The following is a 21,639-nucleotide window of genomic DNA, read 5'->3' on the forward strand; positions in this document are numbered from 1 at the left end:
CTGGGGGTTAACCAAAGTGAAGGCGAGGATCAACGCCCGTGGGAGGGGGGTTAAACACAGTGATGGTAAGGATCAGTGCCTGGGGGGTTAACCATAGTGAAGGTGGGGATCAGTGCCCTGGTGGGGTAACAATAGAGAAGGTGGGATCAGTGCCTTGAGGCAGGACGTTAACCATAGTGCAGGTGAGGATCAGTGCCCGGGGGTGTTAACCATAGTGCAGGTAGAGAACAATGCCTGGGGGGTTTTAACCATAGTGAAGGCAGGGATCAGTTTCCTGGGGGGTTCACTATAGTGCAGGTGGGGATCAGTGCCCTGGGGAGGTAACCATAGTGTAAGTGGGGATCAGTGCCCATGGGGTTTAACCATAGTGCAAGCGGGGAAAAATGCCTGGGATGGCTAACCATAGTGCAGCTGAAGATTAGTGCGGGTGGGTTTAACCATGGTAAAGGCGAGGTTCTGTGCCCTGGTTGGGTTAACCATAGTGCAGGCAGGGATCAGTGCCTTGGGGGGTAGTTAACCATAGTGCATGTGGGGATCAGTTCCCATGGGGTTAACCATAGTGAAGGTGGAGATCATTGCCGGGGGTGGGTTAACCATAGTGCAGGCAGGGGTCAGTGCCTGGGGGTTAACCATAGAGCAGGTGTGGATCAGTGCCTGGGGGTGTTGACCATAGTGAAGGTAGGGATTAGTGTCCTGGGGGTTTAACCTTAGGGCAGGTGAAGATCAGTGCCTGGAGGGGTTTAACTGTAGTGCATGCAGGGATCTGTGCAGTGGTTTAACCATAATTAAAGTGAAGATCAGTGCCTGAGGGGTTGGTTAACCATAGTGAAGGTGGTGATCAGTGTACAGGGGGTAACCTTAGTAAAGTTAGGGATCAGTGCCCTGGGGGGTTAAACTATAGTGCAGGTGGGGATCAGTGCAAGGGGGTTAAGCATAGTGCAGGTGGGGATCGGTGTCCGGGGTAACCATGGTGCAGGTGGGGATCATTGTCCGTGGGGTTTTACCATGGTGCAGATGGGGATCATTGCCTGGGGGTTAACCATGGTGCAGGTGGGGATCAGAACCTGTGGTGGTTAACCATTATGCAGGTGGGGATCAGTGCCCAGTTGGGGTTAATAATAGTGCAGGTGGGGATCAGTGCCTGATGGGGTAACCATAGTAAAGGCAGGGATGACTGCCCTGGGGGCAGGGGGGTTAACCATAGTTACAGGCAGAGATCAGTGCCTGGGGGAGTTAACCACAGTGCAGGTGGGGATCCATGTCCGGGGGGGTGAACCACAATGAAGGCAGGTATCAGTGCCCAGAGGGGTTAACCATACTGAAGGCGGGGATCAGTGATGTGGGGGGTTAACCATAGTGAAGGCTAGGATCAGTGCCCAGGGAGATTAACCACAGTGAAGGTGGGGATCAGTGCCCAGGGGGATAACCATAGTGAAGGTGGAGATCAGTGCTCAGGGCCGGGGGGGGTTAACCATAGTGAAGGCAGGGATCAGTTTCCTGGGAGGTTAACCATAGAGCAGGCGGGGATCAGTGCTTTGAGGGGTTTACCATATTGAAGGAGGGATCAATACCTGGGCGGTTAACCATAGTGAAGGTGGGGATCAGTGCCCTGGGAGTTAACTTTAGTGAAAGCGGGGATCAGTGCCTGGGGGGTTGGTCATAGTGAAGGCAGGGATCAGTGCCCAGTGGGTTTACCTTAGTGAAGGTGGGGATCAATGTCCTGGGGGCTTAACCATAGTGCAGGGGGAGATCAGTGCCCAGGGGGGTTAACCATAGTGAAGGTGGAGATCAGTGCTCGGGCCGGGGGGTTGTTAACCATAGTGAAGGCAGGGATAAGTTTCCTGGGAGGTTAACCATAGAGCAGGCAGGGATCAGTGCCAGGGGGTTAACTTTAGTGAAGGTGGGGATCAGTGCACGGGGTAGTTAACCAAAGTGAAGGCTGGGATCAGTGCCCAGGGGGGTTAACCACAGTGAAGTGGGGATAAGTGCCCGGCGCCGGGGGGGGTTAACCATAGTGAAGGCAGGGATCAGTTTCTTGGGGGGTTAACTATGGTGCAGGTGGTGATCAGTGTACAGGGGTTAACCATATTTAAGGTGAAGATCAGTTCCCGGGGGTAACCTTAGTGAAGTTAGGGATCAGTGCCCAGGGGGATTACACTATAGTGCAGGTGGGGATCAGTGCAAGGGGGGTTAAGCATAGTGCAGGTGGGGATCAGTGCCCCCGGGTAACCATGGTGCAGGTGGGGATCATTGTCCAGGGGTTTACCATGGTGCAGGTGGCAATAATTGCCTGGGGGTTTAACCATGGTGCAGGTGGGGATCAGATCCCGGGGGCGTTAACCAGTGTCCAGGGGGGGTTAATAATAGTGCAGGAGGGAATCAGTGCCTGATGGGGTAACCATAGTAAAGGCAGGGATCGCTGCCCTGAGGGTCAGGGGGTTAACCAAAGTTGCAGGCAGAGATCAGTGACTGGGGAGTTAACCACAGTGCAGGTGGGGATCCATGCCTGGGGGTTAACCACAGTGAATGCAGGTATCAGTGCAATTGGGGGTTAACGATAGTGAAGGCAGGGATCAGTGCTGTGGGGGGGTTAACCATAGTGAAGGTAGGGTTCAGTGCCAGAGGGCAGTTAACCATAGTGAAGGTGGGAATCAGTGCCTGGGGTTAACCATAGTGAAGGCAGAGATCAGTGCCCAGGGGGTTAACCTTAGTGATTGTTGGGATCAATGTCCCATGGGCTTAACCATAGTGCAGGGGGGGATCACTACCCTGGGGGTTAACCATAGTTCATGTGAGGATTAGTGCCCGGGGGTGACCATAGTGCAGGTGGTGATCGTTGCCCCTGGGAGGGGGGTTAACCACAGTGAAGGTAGGGATCAGTGCCGAGGGGGGTTAACCATAGTGAAGGCAGGGATCAGTGTCCTGGGGCAGGAGGTTAACCATAGTGCAGGTGGGGATCAGTGCCCAAGGTTGTTAACCATAGTGCAGTTAGGGTTCAGTGCTTGGGGAGTTTAACCATAGTGCAGGTTGGGATCGGTGCCTGGAGGGTTCATCCATAGTGAAGGTGGGCATCAGTGCCTGGGGGGGTTAACCATAGTGAAGGCGGGGATCAGTGCCCAGGGGGGTTAACCATAGTGAAGGCAGTGATGAATGCTGTGGGAGGTTAACCATAGTGAAGGTGAGGATCAGTAACAGGGGGAGTGAACCACATTGAAGGCATGGATTAGTGCTTGGGGGGTTAACCATAGTGCAGGTGGGGATTAGTGCCCGGGAGTGTTAACCATAGTTCAGGTGGGAATTAGTGCCCGGGTGGTTAATCATAGTGCAGATGGGGATCAGTGCCCGGGGGTTAGCCATGGTGAATGTGGGAATCATTGCCCGAAGATGGTTAACCATACTGCAAGTGGGGATCAGTGCCTGGGGGGTTAATAATAGTGCAGGTGGGGATCAGTGCCATAACGGTTAACCATGTTGAAGGTGGGGATCAGTGCCAGGGGGGTTTTAACCTTAGTGCAGGTTGGGATCAGTGCCCTGGGGGGAATTAACCATAGTGCAGGTGGGGAACAGTGCCCAAGGTTGTTAACCATAGTGCAGTTAGGGTTCAGTGCTTGGGGAGTTTAACCATAGTGCAGGTTGGGATCGGTGCCTGGAGGGTTTATCCATAGTGAAGGTGGGCATCAGTGCCTGGGGGGGTTAACCATAGTGAAGGCGGGGATCAGTGCCCAGGGGGGGTTAACCATAGTGAAGGCAGTGATGAATGCTGTGGGAGGTTAACCATAGTGAAGGTGAGGATCAGTAACAGGGGGAGTGAACCACATTGAAGGCATGGATTAGTGCTTGGGGGGTTAACCATAGTGCAGGTGGGGATTAGTGCCCGGGAGTGTTAACCATAGTTCAGGTGGGAATTAGTGCCCGGGTGGTTAATCATAGTGCAGATGGGGATCAGTGCCCGGGGGTTAGCCATGGTGAATGTGGGAATCATTGCCCGAAGATGGTTAACCATACTGCAAGTGGGGATCAGTGCCTGGGGGGTTAATAATAGTGCAGGTTGGGATCAGTGCCCTGGGTGGAGTTAACCATAGTGCAGGCATGGGTCAGTGCCTGGGGGGGTTAACCATAGTGCAGTTGGGAATAATTGCAGGCGGGGGGAATTAACCATAGTGAAGGTGGGGATCAGTGCTCGGGGGGTTAACCATAGCGAAGGCTGGGCTCGGTGCCTGGGGGTTAACCATAGTGAAGGTGGGGATCAGTGCCTTGGGGTGTTAACCATAGTGAAGGTGGGGATCAGTGCCCTAGGGCAGGGGGTAACCATTGTGCAGGCGGGGATCAGTGTCCAGGGGGCTGTTAACCATAGTGAAGGTAGGGATCAGTGCCCAGGGGGGTTAACCATAGTGGAGGTGGGGATCAGTACCTGAGGGTGTTTAACCATAGTGTAGGTGGGGATCAGTGCCCTGGGGGGGTTAGCCATAGTGCACTTGGGCATCATTGCCCTGGGGGGCTAACCATAGTGCAGGTGGGGATCGGTGCCCGGGGGTTAATACTATTGCAAGTGGGGCAGTGCCCTGGGGGTAACCATAGTGCAGGTGGGGATCAGTGCCCGGGGAGTTAACCATGGTGAAGGCGGGGATCAGTGCCCTGGGGGTTAACCATAGTGAAGGCCCGGATCAGTACCTGGGGTTAACCATAGTGCAGGTTGGGATCAGTACCAGGTGGGTTAATAATAGTGCAGGTTGGGGCAGTGCCCTGGGGGGAAACCATAGTGCAGGTAGGGATCAGTGCCGGGGGGTATCCATAGTGAAGGCAGGGATTATTGCCTGGGGTTTAACCATAGCGAAGGCTGGGATCAGTGCCCTGGAGCGGATAACCATAGTGCAGGTGGAGATCAGTGCCGGGTGGTGGATTTAACCATAGTGCAGGAGGGGATCAGTGCCTGGATGGTCAACCATAGTGCCGGTGGGGATCAGTGCCAGGGGGGTGTTAACCATAGTGAAGGCAGGGTTCAGTGCGAGGCGGGTTAACCATAGTGAAGGTGGGGATCAGTGCCTGGGGGGGTAACCATAGTGAAGGCTGGGATCAGTGCCCTGGGGTGGGGGGGTTAACCATAGTACAGGCAGTGATCAGTGCCGGGAGGCTGTTAACCATAAGGAAGGCAGGGATTGGTGCCGGGGGGGGTTAACCATAGTGAAGCAGGGGTCAGTACCTGGGGGTTAACCATAGTGCAGGTGGGGATCAGTACCAGGGGGGTTAATAATAGTGCAGGTTGGGGCAGTGCCCTGGGGGGAAACCATAGTGCAGGTAGGGATCAGTGCCGGGGGGTATCCATAGTGAAGGCAGGGATTATTGCCTGGGGTTTAACCATAGCGAAGGCTGGGATCAGTGCCCTGGAGCGGATAACCATAGTGCAGATGGGGATCAGTGCCGGGTGGTGGATTTAACCATAGTGCAGGAGGGGATCAGTGCCTGGATGGTCAACCATAGTGCCGGTGGGGATCAGTGCCAGGGGGGTGTTAACCATAGTGAAGGCAGGGTTCAGTGCGAGGCGGGTTAACCATAGTGAAGGTGGGGATCAGTGCCTGGGGGGGTAACCATAGTGAAGGCTGGGATCAGTGCCCTGGGGTGGGGGGGTTAACCATAGTACAGGCAGTGATCAGTGCCGGCAGGCTGTTAACCATAAGGAAGGCAGGGATTGGTGCCCGGGGGGGTTAACCATAGTGAAGCAGGGGTCAGTGCCCGTGGGAGGGGGTTAACCACAGTGAAGTTGGGGATCAGTGCCCAGGGGGGCTAACCATAGTGAAGGCAGGGATCAGTGCCCGGGGGATTAACCATAGTGAAAGTGGGGATGAGTACCTTGGTGGGGTAACCATAGTGAAGGTGGGGATCAGTGCTCTCGGGTGGGAGGTTAACCATAGTGCAGGTGGGGATCAGTGCCCGTGAACGTGCTAACCATAGTGTAGGCAGAGATCAGTGCCTGGGGGGTTTAACCATAGTGCAGGTGGGGATCAGTGCCTGGGGGGAGTTAAACATAGTGAAGGTGTTGATCAGTGCCTGGTGGAGTTAACATTAGTAAAGGTGGGGATTAGTACCTGGGGGAGTTAACCCTAGTGTAAGTGGAGATCAGTGCCCTGGGGTGGGGGTATTTAACCATAGTGCAGCTCGGTATTAGTGCCTGGGGGAATATTCTCCCTCAGACTTTTCTGTGCCGGGGGAGTTACTCTGCCACAGACTGGGTTTAGTGTCAGGCGGGATACTTTGCCGCTGACGGTTCAGAGCAGGGGGGATATTTTGCTGCAGGCTGGGTTTGGTGCTGGGGGAATACTGTGCCACGAACTGGGCTGGGGGCTTAAATTCGAGTGCCGATGGGGTTCCATGCTTTTGGACCTTAGCTCAGCTGACACCTAGGGAAACCTATCAAACCTCTACAGTTTTTTAAAAATAGACTCCCAGGTGAATCCAGGATGGGGTGATGTGTGTTGCTCTCACCAGGTTCTGTTACTCAGAATCCCTTAAAAACATTAAACTTTATTAAAATATATATATATATATATATTTCTGTGCGAGGGGGGCAGAAATGTGAGGAAAATATGACTTAAGTAAATTTGAGGTTTGCTGGGGTTTCTGGGTAAGTAAACATTGGGGATCCATGCAAGCCACACTGCCAGCCAATTCAGTCCATGCACACCATTGGTCAAGGGCCCGTCCACTTAATATATCCCTGGTGCCTAATGGGCTTGCTATCCCTGGGGTGAGGGGGGCAATTAAGGGACTATTGTCCTCATCTGCATTCAGGGGGCATAAAGACTTAATTTTGGAGCGGTGGGGTCATTGGTATGTTCACCACCCATTACAGGATTCCACTAGGGAGGGATAACATTGGAAAGGGGGGAATTCAGTTTTGGTTCCACTGAATTTACGTCAGACCAATGTGCGCATTGATCATCATTTCAGCCAATGGATCAGAACTGCCTCTGGAACTTGGGAAGCTCTTCCCCAGCTCCGGAGGCTGATTTTTTTGGGGGGGAAGTAAATCCCTCTGGTGTTTGTATCAGAGATATTTCCTGTGCCATGTTGGATGCGTTCGAGCCGTCCCCTGTGAGCACTTTTGCATCAGACGGCTCCTGCACGTCCGCATGTAAGGGGTTAAATTATTTTTTTGATATCTATGGTAGAATAACTGGATAAAACCTGTGTGCAGCGTTATTTTGAAAAGGGAATTACTGCTGTATTGTAATATAACAGGAAAGGGTGTACTGTTAGCAAGCTTTCTACAAAAATGTCTGAGTATAAAACAGTAATACACTTGAGCTGAGATTGTTCATCTTGTTAGTTCTTGTAACTCTCATATTGAGACAGCTCAGCATATTCATTAATATATATTGTTTTTCAAACATAAAGTTTATTTAGAACAAACATTAAGTCTTTAAACTACAAATCATACAATGGTATTTAATTTTAGATAGCGATACGCTTTTCTGTGCTTAAGCCTCTAATGAATTATGAAACTTATATACACCCTGCATATATTTCCCAATGGCTATCGCAATATCTAAATTTTCCATATCCGCAAGAAGCTCCCATGCTTGCAAGCGCGCCTTTACATCATACTTTAAAAAAAGCGGGCGAAGAAATAATTTACGTAAATGTACACATTTTCGACAATCCAATGAAATGTGTAAAATGTTACATTTCATCCCCATTTTACAAATACATTTACCATCGGGTTGCATTAGGCCTGATTTTATTGCACTATTTGGTACAGCGGATTTATTCCAATTCCTATCCTTAAGACTTCCCTTCTTAACCATCGATTTGGTAATATGTCTAGATAGGGATAGCTTATATCTTTCTTCCTACTTTTGCTCATAAATTTTACAGAATCTTTCTTACTCAAATACTCCCGGTCTATTGCTCTTGACAATTCTTTTCCCTGCATTTTGAGTACACTCTTTGTTACATTGATTTGTAATGTCTTCGGATCTATTTTCACCTTCAGGTGGTCACAGATGGTCTGAAGTTTGCTTCTTGTGGCTTTAGTCCATTTTAGCTCACTAAATTGGAACTCTTTCATACACCATTGAGATACCTTTGTGACCTCCTCATGACCCAAGCGATTCCAAAATCTGAGTAGACATTGTTGCACCTGAATATTCCACGCTATCAGCCCTGCTTCCAGTCTTATAGCTTGAATCATTGCTGAGCTTGGCATGTACAATAAAGATTTTAGGCATTTCCCTTCCTCTTTGTCCCAGGAGCTTTTACCATTGAAGATTTCTGAACCATATTGGAGTTGTGGGGGAATCGTCGCTTTCTAGGCCATCAATAGAGGTTTATGGGACATATCACCATAACTTTGATTGAATCTTTTCAACCCGCATACCGACAGCTGTGCTTTTATTTTCTGTGCCTCAAGGTGCATACCCCACTTCATAGAATTTGTAAACCATATTCCAAGATATTTATATTCATTTACAATATCTAGTTTAGTTTGATCCACATACCAATTACACATCGTATTCCTCTTCCCGAAGCACAGAATCTTTGTTTTGTCCATGTTTACTGTTAGTCGTTTTGCTGTACAATATGCGCTGAAAATATTCAGCTTTCTTTGTAGACCCACCTCAGTTTGGTCCAATATTACTAGATCGTTGGCATACAGTAAACAGGACAGGTGCCTTCCGTTTACTTTCAGGCTTGCGCCTCTAGCAGAACTCAGAATAGAGGGCAAATCTGCTAGGAATATGGCAAACAGAAGCGGAGCCAAAACACAACCTTGCCTAAGTCCATTATTTATTGTTATTTCTGGTGTTAGGCCGCCAGATGTATCTCTACTTACTTGTGCCCAATTATGACTGTGTAGCTCCTGAATCACCATCAAGAGATCTGGTGGAACCTCATAGTTACTCATGGTCTCCCACAAACACTCCCTATCCACCAAATCAAACGCTGCGCGAAAGTCCACGAAACAGCAATACAGCTTGCCCTGCTGCTCCATGGACTTCCGCGCCACGACCCACAAGGCAAAGCAGTGGTCAATAGTCAAATGTCCTTCCTTAAAACCTCCCTGTTCTATTGGAACTATCGACCTCCGCTCTACCCATTCCTTTAATCTACCAAGGATTATTTTTGAGAATACCTTTTCTCCAATGTCCAATAAGTTAATTAACCTGTAGTTCATTGGGTCCTTCCTATCGCCCTTTTTATGTAGTGGTCTAATTATTGACCCTCTCCAGGTTTTAGGAATGCAACCTGAATCTAAAATGGCCATAAACCAATGGGATAGGAATCCTGCCCACCAATCTATTTGAGTTTTAATTATTATGGCTGGGAGATTATCAGGTCCAGCTGCACGAGATAAATTTAGCTTCTTGATTGTTTCTTTTACTTTTTCTATATTAAAGGCTGGTTTTAACTCATCTATGGATACTGTCCAGATGGATTTTTCCTTATTTATTTCCAAGTTCTTATTTGCTTTATATAAATTTCCTAAGTCATTTACGCATGCTGCCTCTTCCACCACACAGCTCATATTTCCCGGAGTCCTTCCTGCTGCGTCCTGTATCAACCTCCAGAACTCTTTTATATTTTTAGTTTCAATTGTTTCTAGGAGGTTTTCCCAACATTTTTCCCTAAAGATCCTTTTCTCCTTCTTTACTAAGGATTTGTATTCTTTCTTCAAGTTGAGCAGAATCTCTAAATACCCAACTTCATAACATTTTCTCTGGCACCGCTCTATTTTCCGAATGGCCCTTTTTTTATTCCTACAGGCAAGATTAAACCACCTTGGTTGCCTTCCTTGGCTATGTTGTATTTTTACCTTTCCCTGTTTCTTATCGTTTAAATGCACTCTAAGGCAATGTACAGCCTGTACTATTTTATCCTCGTACCATTCTACCTCCTGCCCTACAGCACTGTCCTTCGTTAAGTTTTGTTGAAAGTTTACTCATTTCTTCACATATTCTTCCGTCAATTTTGTAGTAAGGCGCTTGGGATATTCCACATTTTGGGGGATCACTCTCTCACATGGGCTTATCGCTCTCCTTAAATATTCGCAATATAAAACATTATGGTCACTATCCTTATGCTTAATTATCCGGAACTTTTTTACTAATTCATAGTTCCAAGCCTGGACAAAGATATAATCTATAGGGCACTGTTGAGTACCTACTCTAAAAGTTTGTGTGGCTGGGCGGTCTGGGTCCAGTCTACCATTTAAGCATATTAAACCAGTTGATCCCAGAAACTTCCCTAATGCTTCATCCTGGTTATTAGTTACACACATGGGAAATTTTGCTGACCCTATATCATAAGAGCTCAAAGTTTCCTCAAACCAGTAATCTAACTTTTCGTAATTTCATTTGTGATTAAAATCGCCCATTATCACCATTTCATCTGTTCCATACATTTCATTTAAATTAACTATATCCTTTTTAAAGAGCCCCATTTCTGTATCATATTATTTTTGAAAGCTCCATTGGATATATACATTTATAATAATCAGACTCTCCTCCTTCCCTTCAATGTCCAAATGGAATACTTTACAACTAGCACCCATTTCATAATGTGCTAAAACTGCTTTTCATTACCTTTTGTACCTGTATTTACATCAAATTGTAGTTATAACTTAAGAGTAATCTGTTTATTCAAAAATGTATAGTATTATTATTCACTATGTAAATCTATTTTTAAGTGTTTCATTACTCTTGTAAGGTGTGCAGGACATCGAGATCGCAACAGATTTGTAAGAAAATAGTAGTATATGGAAAGCACTTGCCTCTACCAAGAACACTTTTGGATATTGGGTGATCACACTAGGGTTTGAGAAGGGACTCTCTCCTTTCGAACTTCTTTCTCATATGAGATGCATTGTAGGTTATGTGAAAGGACTAGTCTCTCTGCCGAGATCTCTCTTGGATTACTGGAGTGCATAGTAGGGAGTGACTGGCCTCACCTGTCAGATCTCTCTCTCTCTGATGACTCATCTGTGCAGTGGGGTAGGGGCTGCCTTATTTGAAATCTTACATGACCTGTGTGTGTGTAAATGGACAGTCCTATTCTTTAAGACCTCTTTCTCAGGTGACCGGTTTACATACAGGCCTCGAGAAATCTATGCCCTGTGGCAAGTCCTATTTTATCAGGGTGAGCTATAGTTGTGGCTTAATTTCCTGTTCTGGAAAGCTGAGCAAGAACAGGAGTTCTAGACACTCAGGAAGTGAAGGGGAAATAAAGATGGCTTTAAATCTTGTTTTTATCTTGTCACATGTGTTCTGTTTATAGAAACAGACATCAGAAGTCAGTATACATCGTCTTTCAATTGCTTTTCTTTCTCTGCCTGTCGAGGTCCGGGATTTTGTGAAGTGAACTGTCTGACCGGCTGTTCATAGAGTGTGAAATGAGCTGCTGTAGTCATGTTTTTTCAAAACACATTTAAAGATTAGGTGAACTGTAGCAACATTTCAAAATGTCAATTACGAAAGCCCATTTTTTAAATTCTGTGAAGAAATATATTAATAGGAAGAAAACAAATTGTAACACTTTACCTCAATTGACACTCCTGGCCCTGATGCCAATGCTATTTAGTTAACTAACAAGTCAGAGATCATGTGTACCCTATAGGTGGGGAGATTATCATTAAACGTGGAGCAAACGTTTAGTATATGCAATCAAACTGAGCATTTCTTTGTATAGCAGAGATACTGAACTCATATATTTGAAGCTGCTCTCAATATGATAATGAAAAAGGGGGTTCTGCTCTCTGGTACACATAGTAGGGCATGGATACTCTTTAAGTACAGCCTGGGCCTCATTCGGCCCTCCTGGCCTGTTTCACATGCGACCCCACTAGTCACCCAGAACACTGGACTGCTTTTGGACTCATTACTAACAATAAAAAGAAGTTAAGTAGACAGGCAATGATTTATTTCAAGATTAATTGCTGTTACATGATGTTAATAATGTAGTCCTGTGCTTAAATTTACAAACACCTTCATTTTTAAAGACATTTTGCAGCAAATGTGAAAAAATGATGACGTTCTCTGATCAATTGTGCATTGAACATGCAGAACCTTTTCACCTTAGTACAATTGATTATATCAGTACATTGATAATTATTAACTTAAAGTGATAGTTGTCAAGCATGAATTTAGAAGCATTAATTATTTTCCTTACTTTGGCGACGTCAAAAGTTAACTAAAGAGGCAGGTCAGTAATACGCACTTTTTGGGTGGCCTGGGTTCCTATTATACATGAATACGCATATTGTTTCTTAAATCAAACAAAGGAGCAGGTTTTGTACAAAGCATATCCTGAGATCATGTATTTTGCTGTCCTTTTATGTGATGCTGAAGAAAAAGGAAGGACAATTTCTTCAGATCACACAATCTAGAAAAGTGGGGAAGCCGGGATTAATCTCAGGTTTTCTGGTTTCACAGTGTTCATTCAGCCACTAGATGTATATTGTCTGCTTTGCCTACACCCCCCTGACCCAAGCCCCCTTATCATCTGTTATCAATGCCCTTGGGCACATCTCAGATCAAACTTTTTGACCAATTGGATTTCTGCGTAATCATGCAGGGATGGATTGGCCTCTCCTGTCAGACCTCTCTCAGATTATGGGAGTGCATAGTAGATTGTGGGAAGATCCTTAACTCTACGCCCATTGGCTTGGGAAGAGTTGAGTAAATAGTAAATGTCGATAAACACCATCTCAAGTAAGACTCCTTCCTAAAGTACAAAGTGTGCATACCAGAGTGTATTCAAACATCACCTACTCTTTCCTACTTTAAATGATTCCATGAGATAAAAATAATGTAACCGTCTGCTCATCACACTGCTTGTTTCAACTTAAAAAAAAAAAGCATCACAATATGCATTCCTACTAGCAGAGTGTAAGTCTACTTTTCACTATTCATGATCCCGCTAGATCATAAAATTTAGGTAAAAACAATTTACAGTTTTTTTCTTCTCGCAGTAGTTCTCCCTTAGACATGCCCTCTCTAAATCAAGGGGGACAGCATGCATTTCAGCTGCCCTTTTATATACCTCTTTACTTAATTTCCTAAACACCTAAAATTGTTCACAGTAATGGTGGCAATTTTATTTTTAAGATTCCATCAGCCAACCAATCAGAATGCTTGACGGAGCCTCTTGTGAGGGTGTGAAGGCTCACAGAAGAAAAACTGGATTCAAACAATTCCAGGCCTCCATTTTTTTTTAAATTCTCCACCTCACGGGCTGTTTGTGACCCCAACTGCCAAAATATGCATTTTTTTACCCTTAATATGGCAAACTACTGAACGGATATACGCCAAATCATAAAGCCTCATGTGGGCAGAAATCTAGCTTCCTGACATATTTAGTATAATTTGATTCAACAGTTTTTGCCGCCTTAAAGAAGCCTATGGAAAATGCATGGGTATTTTGTATTTTGGGACCGCCCTTTTTTCTCTGCCCCTGCTTGATGGATTCACCCCCTCCCTTGACACTTACCAGGAAGGAGCTGAGGTGGATATACTTTTTTGGGGGATAAGTTACCAAAACACGCTCAGTCTAGAAAAGCGGACCTGACTAGAATTTTCTAGTGGCGACTGCCACTGAAAAAATAACCAAAGGCTACAGGGACATAATGAATGAAGTGTTTATATAGCGCTCAGCTACTCCATGTCTAGGTGCTCAGCATCATAGGTAGAAATGGAAGTACGGATCCTAGCCAGCAACTCCATGCCCTAGAGTCTAAAGGGGTATGTTTTCAATCCTTAAAGCTTGCTTTCTCTGTCGATTATGGTTAGGAAGCAGATTTTTTTAAAAAAAATGTTACATGGGTGTTATAGTTGGGTTCTACATTTATACACAAAACCATAGAAATTCAGCAGTTATAGTTATATCAAGAAACTATTTTGTGCATTAACAGAACTATATTTAGCACTTACTGTGCACAGGTGAAAAACTAGGTCCAAACTATCACTTTGATGCCTACACGTGCATAACTTTGTTCTGTTAGGAATTCTGCTGTATGCAAAATGTACTTTTTTTTTGCAGTTTGGTTTTGTTCCAACTATTTTTTCATTTCTTAAATAGAAAATGCCGATTTTTGTCACGATGTTGGACGGCAAGAATATCACGCTTGAAGTGGAGCCCAGTGATTTGATTAAGAATGTCAAACGCAAAATCCAAGACAAAGAACTTATTCCTCAGGATCGCCAGAGGTTGATCTTTGCTGACAAGCAGCTTGATGATGAGCATACCTTATCCTACTACGACATTCAAGAGAAGTTCACTCTCCGTTTGCTCTTGATTTTCAGGAAACTGGAATCTGTGTCACCATTTTAGGTATTAATGTGTGCCATTTCTGTACTTTTGCTTCAATAAAGTTGTTGGCTTCACAGAACAAGCCTCTCATTGCTTGCTTTATTTTTGTGATCTTTTCGCACTGTTTAAGGTTTTAACAACCAATGTGTTGGGTGGCCTTGTTCTGTGACTATTCTCCTTTAAGTTTTTGAGTCTAAACAATAACACCTGTAAAGTGTGCAGCTGCAGCCAAAGAGGCATCCTGCTGCCAGCTACTTAAGAGGGACAGGATTAATCAACCTATAGCTTATAGATCAAAGAGACCTTCAAACAATTGCATAAAATGTATTCAGTTGGTGGTCGAAGAGATGAAGGCAGAGTTCTAAAGTTTGGCGGTCGGGAAGGAGAACGGCCGACCACCTCTTGCCTTGTGGACACTTGGAACACGCAGTGATCTCTCCTGTTTTTTTTTTTTTTGCATATTTATATAGCGCAAACTCGACCCAAAGGTATTGAAGCGCTTTACATAGCACCGTATTGACATTACACATTCAGGCACGGGAAGATTAAGTGATTTGCCCAGAATCACAGGATGTGGACGCGACCTCGAGGCTCGAACCCTGGTTTCCTGCACCAGAGGCGGCAGCGCCTTCTCAAGTAAAACATATCATTTAAAACAGATTTGAGCAAGCTGTGCTATAAGAAAGTGGCACATCTGGCGTTATTGAAGCTCAAACACTGAGGGCCACTCCTGAGACTAGCAAAAAAACATGCATCGCCCTAAATATCAAGCTTGGTGAGCTGCATTCAAATTAATATTTAAAAAAACTTTGTGCGAACTGTGCTATTAGTCTTGCGCTTGCCGTATGTGCTGCATAAAGAAATATTATTTTAAAGGTGTGGGTGAGCTGCGATTCAAGAAAGGTGCGCAGCCGCGATTAGTAAAGCTCCAACGTGGCATGCCAGTGAGCTTCAAAAAGAAAATAGTGCTGGCAAACGGTAAATAACAGATCCTGAGTAACACATGTAAAGGGACAGTCCTTATGGAGGGTACTTAAGAAAACACGATCCCTATGCTATGACACAATGGTACCACACTTAAGAATCTAACACTCATTAATATGAAAAGGCATCAAATGTTCATTACATTTATCTTTAAAAAAAGTATACATGAAATTCATAAAATCAATAGTGCAATTACATAAACTTAAAAACACAAAAAGTAACCTATACAGATTATCACATTGATATAATTCACAAACACAGAGATGGCATGTGCTGTATCTTTAAGATAAGATCTTTGTTTTTGTACGATTGGTTTTAAGAAGTGATCTACATATTTGCTGAGGGGCTCCAAGATGGATCCCACACTACTGACAATAGGTCTCATAGGTGGATCAGAGATGTTTTTATGAATTTTTGGGAGTCCATAAATGGCCGGTGTCATTGGATGTAAGTTCAGAAGGAATCTATACTCGTTCTCACATATCCACCCTTGTTCTCTTCCTAGGTTTAAGAGTGATGTCACCTCTTTTTTAAGAGCATCAATCGCTGTGAGACGGATGGGTTGATAATGTTCCCTCACATTTAAGAGGTCCCTCATCCTTTTGTCATAGTCCGTTGTATCAAATACAACTTCACCTCCGCCTTTATCGGCTGGTTTTATGGTAATTAAATTGCAATTTTTTAAGTTCTTTAATGCTTGTTTCTGATTCCAAGGGAGATTATTATTTTGGTATTTAGAGACAGCTTGTCTCATATTTTTAATTTCCATTTCTACCACTTTCTCAAATAACTCAACATTTTTGTCCACTTGACCCAGATTAGGAGTAAATGTGGACTTTGGTTTAAAGCCAGATACATTTGGTGTTGGTACATAAGCTTTGTCTTCAAAGAATTTATTGAGCCTAATCTTTCTAAAAAAGTTCTTTAAATCACTCTCTAGTTCATATGAGTTATGGGGAGCACTAGGTGCAAAACTGTAGCCTTTTTTTAAAATTTCAATTTCATTTTGGGTTAGAATCCTTTTCGATAGATTGATAATGGGTAGTTCTTCTACCTCCAATATTGTCTGCTCCGTGTTGCTACGTATTCCTGTCCCATCTGAGGTTGATGGTTTCTCGGGGGTTCTTGTCGGTTGTAACCCCTGTGTCCCCTGTGGCCCCGATTCTGGCGCCTGCCTAAAAAAGACTCACGTTCGAACGTAGGAGCTCCTCTACCATTTATTTCTCCATCATGTTCATCTTCACTACTAGAACCTGACGTTTCGGAGAAGGTAACCCGTTTGATGCCCCCTCGTGAATACAGTGGTCTAACATTTTGCGGTCTGTCCCCTCTATAATCATTTCAATATTGTATTTATCAACATCTTTTCTTAATTTTTTCAATTTTTTGTTGGTAAGATATTCCATATATCCTTTTGCTTCCAACTCAAGTTCTTCCACTTTACTTTTAGCCTCCTCTAAGGCGGTATTCTGTTTTAGATGGGCTTCTAGTTCGTTAATTTCTTTTTTCTCAATATCCAATAGTTCTTGAGCTGTTTCGATAATGAGAATAAGCCAGTCTCTGCTACAGCGATTGGCTATATGTGTCCATGTCTCTAAAAATTTAGGATTTTCCACAAACAGCCCAGGTTCATTTCTGACTTGCAAACCTATTGGGATGAAACCTGCTTTCAAATATTCAATTAAGAATTCCGCATGTAGTTCGGTGCGGATTAATTTCTTTTTTGCATTTAAGATCTTTATAAGTTGTTCATGGCTACTATTATTGAGGGCATTGGAACTATTGCTTCGGGGATTTTGATTTATAAGTCTATTAAATTGATCCTCCGAGAAGCCAAAGGTTTTTAGTTTATCCATTCCTTGATAAAAATACCCGCCTTTGCAAAATAATAGGTCGGTTTTACAAACGTTGTCACTACTAAACAACCTCTCCAGCCAACTGGCTGTGCTTATGTATTTTTGTATGAGTAACCGAGAGAGACCCCTTGTCTTTTGAAGGGAATGGGGTACTAATCACACTTAAGAAAACACGATCCCTATGCTATGACACAATGGTACCACACTTAAGAATCTAACACTCATTAATATGAAAAGGCATCAAATGTTCATTACATTTATTTTTTAAAAAAGTATACATGAAATTCATAAAATCAATAGTGCAATTACATAAACTTAAAAACACAAAAAGTAACCTATACAGATTATCACATTGATATAATTCACAAACTGTTATGAGCCCGCATAACAGAAAAAAATTTGGAAGACAATGCACTTTGTCATAAATTACGCATCCTGACGGGTCTTGTATATACGACTGTGGTTGGTGATATGTATGCACCGTTATATCTACTCGCAGTCAACCACAGTTCTCCCTTGGATTGCGTTATTTTAGATGTGTCGACGCGTTTCAATGGAGGGTACAACAGGAGAAAAGGCGGCACTAAGGAGGGACTCGAAAAAAGATTAACCAAAGAAACAAAGGCATTTGGAAAAGACAGTCAAAGGAGGCAATTCAACATGGGCGAGCTTGTCTGAAAACAGCTCAAGTGCTGCCTAGGGGAGACTGAAATAAGAGACCCTGGGGCATATTATCAAGCCAGGCGATAACATTATCGCCGCTTTAGCGGCAGAAAGCTGCCGCCAAAACGGCGATAATGGGCTTGATAATATGCTCTATGGAATTCCAATTGAAGCCCATGTTAGATGTCCTTCACGTCTAACATGGGCTTCAATTGGAATTCCGTAGGGCATATTATGAAGCCCATTATCGCCGTTTTAGCGGCAGTTTTCTGCCGCCAAAGCGGCGATAATTTTATCGCCTGGCTTGATAATATGCCCCCCTTTGTTTTGTCGGTTGAGTTTGAGGCAGCTAGCGTTCATCCATTTGCCTACAGCCTTGAAAGGGGATGTTGCCTTCTGGAACGAGAGTACCAGCCGCATGTTCGAGGGTGAGAACTCTCACGCCCCAAGCCTCCGCCAGTTTAGTCAAAAGTGCCAAATAGATATTGAGAGGAGTGAGGCTCAGGGCAGAAATTGTTCCACTCAAATATATTCAGGTAGAGGACTGGGCGTTCAACAACCACGGTGTTGAAGAATCCTGGGTCAAATGTTGTGGAAGCTGTTCCTTAATTGAAGGAAGCCTTTTACATCTGTAACTGAAAGCCTACGGTTAACTTTTTCTCTAATAACATTAGAGATACAGCAAAGTTAAATAAATGATTTGTAATTCTTGTGCAGCGCACTTCCAAAGCAATCTGCCTTTTGGTAATCTGGCACTTTGATGCAGAACGCATTCATTTGTGCGTTTACTTGTATAAACACAAGATTTAAGAAGCAATGAAAAGCCACACAGTCTTAACTAATGTAGACAGCTCTTGAACTTTCACAGTCTAAACACTTGGGTTTACTGCTAAAAGGATAATTGGCCATTTACAGTTCTTAAATTCAAAACAGGTGACAATATAAGAGGGCTACCGCAGCTTTTGATATGGGTAACTACAATTGTGGTTACAGTCCTAAATTATTACAGCCCTTCTGAGTTGCAAAAGAGAAAACAATAAAATCTTATGTTTGAAAGAATAGTAATTATAAAAAGGAAAGGGATAATATAGCTTCCCCTCTGGACATTTTATGGGGTGTATGTTGGAAATCCTATAGTTTGCACACCACAGTGCTTAAAAAGTAAATTTAGAGAATGTGCATGCAGCACACAGTACTTTTCATCACAAATTATAGTCGGAGACCAAAATCATGTAAGGAAAGGGCTACACAAAGTAATCGCTGAAAAGTGTTCAGGTACATTTTTAAAAATAGAATCAAATACAACGACCTTAAAGATCTTGATAATGAGGAAGCGGGAGCTCACAGTCCTGTTAACCTGAGCATCAAAAGTAAGGGTGTTATCAAAAATCACCCCTAGATTTTTTGCGGCAGCCACTGGGATGGGTTAGCGGCTACAACTCTTAGTCTATCTACACTCTGACCACACTGAGTTCTGAACCCTGAAGACCAAAATCTGTCTTTTTTGATTTAGGTTTCAGCCAGTTCACCTTCATCCACAGGCTTATTTCCGTTATACAAGACTTGAACTAGTCTGACCAGAAAAGCAAAGGATTACATCAATGTTGCTGTGGGAGCCACATAGAGATTAAACAATGTGGGACTTGGGGAGGACCCCTGTGGGACTTCACAAGGAGCTCAAAAGGTTCTGCCCCATAGTCAGCAGAGCCAATTGTTTTGGTTCAATTAATCAGAAAGATCCCATGAGATCCAAAGACTTTTCACTCAGACCTGATTGATGCAATCTTTGTATTAAGCGGAATGCAGACATAGTATCAAAAGCAGTGACAGATCCAGCTTTACCAAGTAAGCTCCTTGAACCACCTGGCAACATGGAATCTGCCGCTGCGACTAGCGCCGATTCCGTGCTGTAACCTCTTCGGAACCCATTTTGTGATGGGTCCTGAAGATCTTGGGTAACTATATACTTGGATAATTCTTGATTATTGTATTTTTCCAAAAATTTAGCTGGTGCAGGCAATAGAGGTTGCAGAAAGATTTTTAAGTCCCCCAGAATCCCTATTTGGTTTCTTTTTTAATTTTTAAGGTGAATAACTATAGCATCCTTTTGCCACTGGGAAAACACTCCCACTTTAAGTACCTAATTGTAGATCTTTTCCAGAAAAACTGCAATTGGGTCCAGCACTCCTGGGAGTACATGGGTCATCTGGCGAGCCTGAAATTGTGTGAGCTAAAAATATTTTATTTTCGCTGAGTAAATGGGAGGGAAAACAGACATTGGGGGACTAATGGGTAGAGTCCTATTCCACCGAAATGAGAAAGTCTATCCTCGTTGATATAAAATTCAAAAAGATCTTCAAAATCTTATCTCTGAAGTGGCTATCGATGCTCTTACAGAAGCTTTGAGAATTCTCTCACATGCTGGATTAGGAGAGTGGATAGATCTTTGACTAACTTGAAAAGTTCCTGGGGGGTGTTGGTAGCTGATCTAATTTTGTTCATAAAATAAGCTGACTTGGTGGATGTACTGGCGTTTTTATACCTGCGGATCATTTCTTTTTTTTCCTTCTTCTAAGAATGGTTTTATCCTTCACCTCTGTTCTTGCCTCTTGACACTTCTGGTACATGTCTTATTTTCCTTATCCAGGTATGTCATTTGCTGTCTGCTCTTGAGATTTGAAATTTTTCACTTGGGTCTCACTGTGGACCGATTCCAAATCTGGAAGTTTTTACTCCACTTTCTATAAGTTAGTTTTACTCTGCCTATGCTCTGTGACCTGTCTACAAATTCTGAATATTACCAAAAGATGGTCAGTCCAACATACAGAGAGAATATCTTCCACCAGCATGAACAAGTGATTGGTAAAAATACCATCCAGCATATGGATAGGGGAGTGAACCAATTGGGAGAATCCAAAGTTAGTCATAAGTTCCAAGAAAATAGCAGTATCATTGTACCCCTTGTTCTCAAAATGAAAATTAAATTCACCCACTATGGTGAAAATTGGGCTACCTATAAAAGCTTCCAGCGCTTGATCCAGGTCCTGTCAAATGAGTACACAAGTCTGGCGGGTGGTAAACAAGCATCCCTGACTGTGAACTTATTGTTGCCTTTTAATCTGTAAAGCACCACCACATGTACTAATACCATGATGTGTTGTTACAAGACATTATGTGGGTCACTCTTGTGATTTACCTTTACTGTGTAGGAAAACAAGATTTCACGACTCACTGTCAGCATGGACCTTTAACAAAATCAACTGGCATTAGTGCAATTCTTTCAGGGGAGATTAATTTGAAAATCATACATCAACATCTCATGAGTTTAAGACCTCAAATAAATGTAAATATTTTCTTTTTCACAATAGAAAATTTCATTAGAGATCAAATTACATGACCTAACTCTTAGAAGTCCTTCACAAAGCTGTCTTTCTATGGAAAAAACTCCTAGGCTGTACGTCTTGCATATGCATATGTGCAAGATGTACAATGTAGGGTTTTTTTCATAGAAGGACAGCGTATAGAAGGATTGAGAGAGGCCAGGCAGAGGAGAAGGCCCCCATGCAGGTAAGTGCCTTCTTTCAAAGATTTTAATCAATTTGGGAGGGTGTAGGGGCTGGCTAGCTCCACTCTGTCACGGAGCGGAGTTTTGCCTAAACTTTGCGTTCGCAACGCAGCACGGAGTAGGCAAAAATCTGCAACCCCGCTGGCGGGTTAGTGTATTTAAAACGGGCAATCACAGGCTCAAATATACACCTTACTGCTCCTTGTTGTGCCCCATCAGAACAAAGTTGTGTTGATTAAAGAATGAAAGGTTGACACTGCTTGAAGACCT

At 43.9% G+C, this 21,639-nt stretch overlaps 1 protein-coding gene across 1 annotated transcript in view; it reads left to right on the top strand.

Annotated features, from left to right (window-relative positions):
* LOC146806141 (ubiquitin-like) overlaps positions 1-14,380 on the top strand; it is a 103,777-nt gene extending 89,397 nt beyond the window's left edge. Inside the window, exon 3 of the mRNA XM_085620587.1 lies at positions 14,071-14,380. Coding sequence (XP_085476713.1) covers positions 14,071-14,322 — 252 coding nt within the window. The 3' untranslated portion in view covers positions 14,323-14,380. The remainder of the gene's footprint in view (positions 1-14,070) is intronic.
* The last annotated feature ends 7,259 nt before the right edge of the window (positions 14,381-21,639 follow it).

Source organism: Triturus cristatus, chromosome 8 (assembly GCF_964204655.1).
Source record: "Triturus cristatus chromosome 8, aTriCri1.1, whole genome shotgun sequence".
Lineage (NCBI taxonomy): Eukaryota > Metazoa > Chordata > Amphibia > Caudata > Salamandridae > Triturus > Triturus cristatus.